At 45.0% G+C, this 9,244-nt stretch overlaps 1 protein-coding gene across 1 annotated transcript; it reads right to left on the minus strand.

The window, feature by feature from the left end:
* Nucleotides 1–3,210: 3,210 nt before the first annotated feature.
* Nucleotides 3,211–4,761, minus strand: LOC123988892. The gene has a single exon (XM_046289650.1). It carries the CDS (start codon nucleotides 4,759–4,761, stop codon nucleotides 3,211–3,213), a length of 1,551 nt encoding a protein of 516 aa, XP_046145606.1.
* Between the last annotated feature and the right edge of the window lie 4,483 nt (nucleotides 4,762–9,244).

The raw sequence follows: 9,244 nt of genomic DNA on the forward strand, positions 1-9,244 counted from the left end.
TTATTGCTAGCATCAGTCTGATTACTGAGAAGCTGGCTACTGGAGAGAACGTTTGATCGTAGTCCATCCCTTTCTTTTGAGAGAATCCTTGCGCTACTAATCTTGCCTTATATCTGGACACTTCCCCGCTCGCGTCCTTTTTTAGTTTAAATACCCACTTACGTCCGATACATTTTCGTCCTTCGGGTAATTTCGTGACTTCCCACGTGTTTCTGTCTGATAGGCTGTCTAATTCTTCTTTGATCGCATTTTCCCACTGCGTCGCTTGTGGTGATGCTAATGCCTCTTCAACACTTTGCGGTTCTATAATTTCTAAGAAATTTGCTTCTACATCGCTTCCCATTGTTGAACTGCCGTCTTCCTCATAGTCTAGGACTTGACCTTTTGGCTTTCCCTTACACCCATACGGGTTTCGCACAACCCTCTTCGGTCTACCGGAAGATCTTGGGGCCGATTGGGGTTTTGGTGCTGTTACATCGCGAGCGAGTTACGGCGCGCGACGTACAAAATATAAAAGGAAAAAAAAAAGAAAGAAGAAGATTTATTGAATTAGAAAATTTGATGATTGATACGGATCAGGACGGTATTTTCGCTGCCACCAGTCCCGATCGCGCTCGACGATGTTAGGTCGTTAACGATCGGAACAATTAAAAAGAATCGTTTAATTTTTATAATAAGATTCAGAAGTTGTTGTATTGAGTTCGTCAATGCTCTAGTCCCATACGGGCCCCTCGTGTGAATTCGTGCAGGAAGGTAGACGTATTAATAAGGAAATGTTAGGGGTGTTTGAATGCAAATGATTAAAAATTTAAATATGGGTAAGATGTGTATAATTGTAAGAAAAATAATTACAACAAAAATAGTTATTTTACAATGTGTACGAGCTGTATGAAATATATGAATAGAGAATTAGAAAATAACAGGTTAGAATGAATATTAGATCAATGTAGTTACTTGAAATGAAGCTTTAACAGAAAATTGACAAAACTGTTGACTTTAAAAAATCACGATTCGAACTTCGGTGTTTTATCTCATATTAACGATCAGAAAAGAAGACGGTCCCAGTGGGATACTTCCAAGACTAACAGTCTCGTGGGCCGTTTTCGCGCGCGTGTAAACGGAAAATTTTAATAATTATTTTTGTTACCTCGAACTTTGCGCTAAGAACGGTACGATCTAGTGGGATACTTCCACAACTAGCAGTCTCGTAGATCGCCGTTTTGCCCTCACTCGACAGCAGATTCGTCGTGTTAAAATATAGAATGTGCAACTCACCAATTCGATGTAATATAAATATATAATATTGCAATAGGTTTCGTATACGAAAAAGCTGTGGTGATGGTCTAGAAATCTGGAAAATCGAAGAGAGAATGAGAACTGAATGCACACGCACTACGCGTTCGCGTTTGAGCCTTTCGTTACGGTGTTACGGATTACGAAATACGATTGACAGAAAACAATGCGGCGCGGAAAAGGAATATAATTAATTATCGGAACGATTTAAAATGAAAGAGAAAAGATAGATAATTGAAAAGTGTGAAAAGATTTTACGTATCCGTATGAGTCTTTGACACGATAACCGCGAATTGAAACTCTCCCGACACTCTGCCTCGTTACACGGAGGAACTTTGCCGAGCAATCAGATTTCGCGATACCGTAGACAACTCTGTCTCTACGCGGACACGGGCTCCCCGTCACACACCTTGCGATTCTTCGACGAAGAGTGATTTGCCTCAGTCAAGCGATCGTATCTCAGGGTTCGACCCGCGATCATGGGCCCAAAGTGGGGACATCATTTGGCAAATCGGGGTACGTGTCGAAGGGGAGAGCCCGCGCGTATTGGTTTCGTCTAGGCGCGTTTCCCGAGTTCTCATCCCTCCCTGACCTTCCTCTGACTCTGTCTAATAGTTGACCATCTTTCTCTTTTACCCCTACAGCGCTTCATGAATTTAGTGCGTCGCAATTTCTATGTCTTCTAGAATCTTCCAAATGCTTTAATTTAATCTTATTCGCTTTCAATTAATTAACGAAGTCGGTACAAACGAATCTCTGGTGTCGATTAACATTTTATTTATGTCAATTACTATAATATTCGCGTAATAATAGTATTAGGGCTTTTTGATTCATTCGAGGTATTTTTATAATCGATGTTTGTTTTATTACACGCGTTTCCCGGCTTCCGTGACAAGGAGATTGATGTTTTAATTTCAATTAGTTTCGTGAACATTTTATTCGCGTTTTCATAAGTTCACGCATATCGAATAATATACATATATCCGTTAACATGTTCTTGGAATTCGTTCCAGAACATTGCTTGGCAGTTTTTGTTGCCTATTTGTGACAATACGCGTTTACGATCCCCGTCGACCGTTGTCTCGAACGTTCCTAAACGTTCGTCGACGTTTTCAAACTCTCAGTGGTTGTCACGCAAACCTCGCTTTTCATTCCATTCAGATCATTCTATAACATTTCAAACAAATCACTCTCATCCTTTATGACACTCATTCTCCCATGGAAGGAACGGCTGACGCATGCTTTACAGGTATGAGAGGTATCCGCTTGTAAAATGGGGCGAAAATCGCGTTTTCTTTATTCTGCGCAGTTAAGCTGGGATTCCTCCATGTGCGTCGCACTGCTTAACCGCGCGGTGAAGGATGTTTATGATACCTCTCCTTGACCTCAACGGTTTCGAATTTCGGTACATTTTCAAACGTAGTTCCAACGGCAATCGTCCCAAGGAAGATTAGTTTATATTATTTGAAAGAGCCAAATATAGCCTTCTTTGTGTTCCTCGCCTGGGATACTTCCAAGTGCGTCGCACTGCCGAGGCACACAAATTAGGTATACTGGAAAGTAGCTATTGAAATGAAATAAAAGAGTAAAAAGGAAAAGAAAGGTCAATTTAAATCTCAAACTCCTTTCTCGTGTTCTCGTGTGGAATACCTTCACGTGCATACGCACCCGACGAAGAAGCACGAGATCGGAGGAGCGCGAACAGAAACGGAAAATTTAGAAAAATCAGGCCCTTCCTTGCATCCCTCATGTGGAATACTTTCAAGTGCTACGCACCCGATGAGGAACGCAAGGTCGGGTTGGTGAAAATCCAGCCCGGACGTAACAATACCCCCCCCCCCTTAGAACCATTGCCGTCCCCGGCAATGTGGGGGTGCGTACGCGTGGTGGTAACGCGACGCGTCCGCCCTCCCGCGTTTACGCTAAAATAGGCTGATACGCCCGATCGAAGAAAACCCGAAGCAATAGGGATTGTCGGACCCTCGCGAATCGATTAGCGCCCGTTTCGCCCACCCACAAGCTCAACACAGCGGATCTTCCTTCTCGGCGTACTATTTCGGTAGCGCCTACAACGGTTTGTTGCGTCACCCCCTGGCAACCTTCGACGTTAAGGCGCGTAAGAGCCGGGCAACCCCTTACCACTTGGCACACATCTTCATCGGTTATTCCAGAGGAGTCCCTACACTGGACCTCCTGCAAGGTCCTTATTGACCCTAGGGGTTGAATGCCTACCGAAGGGTGCAGATTGCACAAATGTATTTCCCTCAGTTTATGTATCGTCGTCAGTTCTTCCAGGGCGAACTGCCCGCGTATATTAGAGCAACCTGACAGATCCAATCGCTCAAGTTCTTTCAAGTGTTCCCCAATTTGGACTAGTAGGGAATTCGACACCCAACCGCAGAAACGCAAATGCAGGGTATGGAGACGAGTGAACGCCTCCGCTAACGAAGTTCCCGCATTCGCTGGTCCTATGTTCAGCTCTACGTACGGTGCTTGTAGGTCTTCCGGCACCTCAATATCCTCTAGCTCCGGATCTAACATAATAGGATCGAAACTTATTCCAATGATCCTTAGGTCCTCCAAGGTGGTGTGGAGAGCCTGATTTGCAACAAGCTGATGCAATGGCTCTTCTGATGTCAGTCCGTCGCAGTGGGAGAGCTCGAGAGCGGCGAGAGCGCTTAATCGACTTAATGCGCCTGCTAACGGCGTCGGAAGCACCGACGGACACTGGCAGAGCCGCAAGGTCCTGAGTGCCGGGGTCACCTGAAGCAACGACTTCCCCCGGAACTCCGTTGCTTTCGCCTCGAAATCCAGGAGCTGCGTCGCCGCTCCAAGCAACCCCGTCAACTCCGGATCCAAGCGTCCATGACAGGGTCCCAAAGAAATCCTTCGCAAGTTCGCGGCTATCGGAATTAAGTCGTGTATCGCGGGAGGACGGATCGTTGCTCCGGATAAATCGACGTTAGTTAAGAAGGGGCAACCCCTTACAGCGATAGCAAGTGCCTGGGGGCTAAGGTTGCCAGTCACCGCTCGATCGAATAGGCGTAGGCTGTCGATATAGGGGCCCATCCTTTTGATAGCCCAATAGAAGGTGTCGGTCGTCATTCGCCTACCAAATTGATATTCGGGCCAGCGCCAATCCTGCAGGTCAAAATCGTGGATGGTCGAATACGAGGCGAGAGCTCCTGCTCTCCAACCCCGGCACACACACTCCATGCGTGCACGATCCTTGAACTGGAGGAAGCGAGCGATGCGGGTTACGACCTCCGTCGGCAACGGAGGGGAGTAAGGGCGCTCCCAACCCGGAAACGGATCTGGCCGCGGCCTTGGCTGCAGCAAGTTCGCTTCGTGCCATGGATCTGCCTCCTTCACCGTCAGTTTCCGCTTATGCAGCGTCGGGCAGGTATCCTTAGCCCATCGGATGGCCGCCATAGCTTCCTCGCAGGATGGGAAGGTCACAAACGCCATCGTCCCGGTCGGCTTACGGATAATAACTGCATGCTCCGGATGATAGTCCTTGAAAATCCTCATCAGCAGGTTTTTTCGCGTAAACGGGGCCAAGTTGGCCACGAAAACGCGCCTTCCCTGGTTTTCCTCCTTCCTGGCTCGATATGTCGTCATCGTGATCGGCTATAAAGGACGCAAGATACATAGATAATATTCGCGAAATTAACATGAGGGAGACGAAAAATCATTAACGCTGGTATATTGATTATTCGAGCCGCTCCTGTAAAGAAATTGTACAAAATAAATCGCAATGCATCAGTCGACCCTTCCACGGAGTCTTGGTTGTCCCTTCGTCGAATCATCTGGTTCTAAATTTCGAGCAGAAAGCCGACTGTGCATAGTTTCAAGTCTTTCCTGTCTTCCAGAATTTTAATTTATCTAAATGCCTAGAAAAAAAGTTGCCCATTTTATCCTTTAACACAACGTTATTCTTTGGTGTAATTTCTATTATCTCGTAGGGACCGTGGTACCGTTTGCCAAACTTCCCTACCCTTGGCTCAACCAGGACGTATGCCATGTCCCCAACTTGACCTTTGAATGGATGCGCTCTTGCATCATAATATGATTTCGATTTGATCTTTGCTCGATGTAAGTTACTTCCTGCGATTTCCTGCATTTCGCTCAAACGGTCATTTAAGTCGCGTATATATCCGTCGTAAGTCGGAAGGTCGTCATTTGCAGAAAACGCTGTAGGGCATCGTGCACGCTTTCCATAAATTAATTCGAAAGGTGTAAATTTCGTACCCTCGTGCACGGAAGTATTATATGCAAAAATCGCGAAAGGAACTAACCTGTCCCAATCGTCGAAATTGCCAAGATAGTGGGTAATATAATCTACCAGTACCGCATGGCTACGTTCTAGGGCACCATTAGTTTGAGGTCGATAACCGGAAGTGGTTATGTGTTGAATGCCAAACATTCTCGCCATGGTAGAAAATACTTTGTTCAGGAAACTGGTACCTCTGTCAGATAAAATGACTTTTGGTGTACCGAATTGTAGAATAAGATGAGTTACCAATGCGTGAGCTATGGTATCTGCCCTAATATTAGGCACCGGAACTGCTATACAAAATTTTGTGAGGCTGTCTTGCATTGTGAGGATGTGCCTGTTTCCATCAGGCGTAGTTGGAAGAGGCCCGACAGTGTCTATCGCTACCTTCGCGAACGGTTCTACAGGTGTATCGGTAATAACCATGGGTTCACGCGTTTTATTTCTCGAAATCTTTTGCGTTTGACAACTCGTGCATTGTCGTATGTACTCTTCTATTTGAGCCCGCATATTCGGCCAGTAGAATCTTTCGCGTACTCGTTGATAAGTTTTCGTCACTCCCTTATGTCCGCCTACGAGACTCTCGTGCATTTCCGCGATGATTTCGTTTCGAATTTCGCTGGGTGGTAATTGCACGCGCCCGTAGCAAAGGGTGATCTTCACGTCGGAATCTTTAAAAATCTTTCTTAATATTCCGGGTAACATGTCCTGCGGTAATGCATCGGTAAGATCGTCGAATCGCGAAATCCGGAAGGTATTCAAGTTCAATTCGGATAACTTTAATTTGAGCTTCCGTATGGCTGACTCCAATGTCGCGACCGAAGGATTGTCACTAGAGTTCTTCTGTAATACGATGCTAAAAATTTTATTTTTACTACGGTCTGTTACTATTATACTGCCCGGTTTCAATTCCGATTTTCTTAGCGTTTCGAGGTCTATTACGCCGATATCAACGAGCAATTCGCTTACTGGTGCGAGTCGTAAATCGCTACTAAGAAAATGCACGTAATTGTCCCTGTAATAGGTCAAGTTTTCTGAAGCAAAGGTTACTGTTTTTGGAACATCTATTTTTCGAGGCGGATCCGAGTATAGATCCTCTGAATCCATGAATATATTCGTGGAGGAAGCGTGTCGTAACACGTCGGTTTGCACTAAAGTGTTTTCATCCTGAATCTGAGGGTTCGGTTTTGAGATTGTTTTATTTTGTGGTGTTGATACGGCTATTGGCGGTAAGGATGGAGGAGTAGCAGGTAATTGTGATTGGTGTTGAGGTCTGTATATTATAGTGTCCTGTGTAACGTCCTGCGTCCGTTGCGTTAAGTCGTCTAGGTGTTTACGTAAGTCGTCAACGTCAGTCTCTGCGTCTGAATTTTTAGCGACTTGCGTAGATAGATTTTCTTTGTCGGGTGAAAAGTCAAAGAATTCATGATCGCTATCTGAGTAAGGTGTTTTAAAAAGTTCTTTATCAGAGTCGACATTGGCAAGGTCCGGCTCGAGTCCTGAGGTCGGGGGTACTCCCAGTGCTCTCGGGCATGACCCCAAGCTCGGTAGGACGCTCCTACGACGAACGAAAATCGGTGGTTCGGACGCATCTGAATCGACGTCGGATGTATCACTGTCTGAAGCTACGTCTGTTGAAGTATCTGAAGTAATTGTAATGGCAGGTTTCGGTAATGAGAGAGGTGTAGTGGATGAAGGTTGAGCCATTGGTTTGTCTGAAGATCTGAGCCGAGTTCGAGTGGAGATGGCTTCCGGATCATGAGTAGGTGGAGGTCTCGGTTTTGTTTTTGATCCTAGCGGTCTTCCTACCCTTCGTTTGACAATCGCAGGCTCTAATTCGGAACCGGATGTTTCAGGTGAATCCGTAACCGGTAAAACGACTTTGGGCTTCGTAGCACGACGCGCGTTGTTTGATTTGACAAGCGCATTCGTACGTAAGAATCCCTTAATCGTCTTGATAACCGAAAGCGGTTCACGCTTTCCTATACGAGGAACAACCTGAGGGGATTTTTCCAAGCCAACCGGGCTCGCAGGCTGCTCCTCATCTGAAGAGGAATCTAGCGAGAAATCGTCTGAAGTGTTTAGTTCATCTGCGACAACGGGGTTTCGCGACAGGGCATCAGCGTTAGTATTGAATTTCCCTGGTTTGTGCGCGAAGTCATATTCGTAATCCCGTAATTTCAATCTCCAACGTACTAAACGTTGACCGGGATCCTTAATTGAATTTATCCACCTCAACGGCTCGTGGTCACTCACTAATTTAAATTTCCTACCGTAAAGATACGGTCGAAAATGTAATACCGCGTATAAAACGGCTAAACATTCCTTTTCGGTAGTAAAATAATTCCGTTCCGGTTTAGTTAAAGTGCGAGAAAGGTATGCTACCGGTAAATCATGGCCATCTTTCTCTTGACTCAAAACGGCTCCTATTGCAAAATCTGAAGCGTCTGTGGTTAATGTGAATGATTTATCAAAATTCGGATATTGTAAAATCGGCGCGCGACACAGTGCTTTTCTTAACGCGGCGAAACTCTTTTTCTGTTCCTTTCCCCAAATAAAAGGTACGTTCTTCTTCAACAGATCGGAAAGAGGTTTTGACTTTTCCGCAAAATTCTCGATGAAGCGTCTATAATAACCCGCCAAGCCTAGGAATTGTCTAATATTTTTCGCGTTCTTTGGCCGCGGAAAATTTTTAACGGCAACGATCTTTTTAGGATCAGGTCGGACTCCACGTTTACTAATAACATGTCCTAAGTACGCGACTTCGGTCTTAAGAAATTCGCACTTATCGGGTTGCAAAGTTAATCCGGCTTCGGCTAGACGTGTGAATAAACGTCGAACTTTCCTTCCGTGTTGTTCTAAATTTTTCGCATAAACGACTATATCGTCCAAGTATACGAAAACCTCGATACCTTGTAACCCGCGCAAAACCTGGTCCATAAGCCGTTGGAATGTGGCTGGCGCGTTTTTCAAACCTTCGGGCATACGAATGTATTCGTAATGCCCATTTGGTGTACTGAAGGCTGTTTTATGGCGATCCTTGGGATCCATTTCGATCTGCTGAAACCCGCTAGCTAAATCGAAAACAGAAAAGTACTGTGCGTCTCCAATGTGATCTAATATTTCTGTAATGTTCGGTAGAGGATATGCGTCACCTATTGTCTTCTCATTTAGTTTACGAAAATCTATTACCATTCTCCAACGTGGGTTTCCCTTCGAATCTGGTTTCTTGGGTACTATCCACAGAGGAGAGTTGTAGGGTGAATTTGAAGGAGTAATAATGTCGTTTGATAATTTAGTCAGGATCTGTCGTTCTATTTCTTGTTTGTGTATAGGCGGGAATCTGTATTGTCGAGTGTTTAGTGGTATGTCGTCTATTGTCGGTATATTATGTTTTATGTAGTTAGTAGCCTGTAATTTATCGGATGGAAGATGAAAACGTTCAGGAAATTCCTCAACTAGCATTTCTACATGCTCGCGCTCTTCATCGTTTAAATGGTCTAGACGCAGTTTACTTAAAATTTCGGTAACTCTATCAGTCGCTACATTAGGTTTGCTATCGGTATCGGAATCGTCTTGTTCTTCCGGAAAGCAATGATAATCGAAAGGTATCAGTTCCTGTGCAGGTACTGTAAGTTCAAGGTCTTGGTTGAGCGAGTTTATTGCTAATACATG

Source organism: Osmia bicornis, unplaced genomic scaffold, assembly GCF_907164935.1.
Source record: "Osmia bicornis bicornis unplaced genomic scaffold, iOsmBic2.1, whole genome shotgun sequence".
NCBI classification, from domain to species: domain Eukaryota; kingdom Metazoa; phylum Arthropoda; class Insecta; order Hymenoptera; family Megachilidae; genus Osmia; species Osmia bicornis.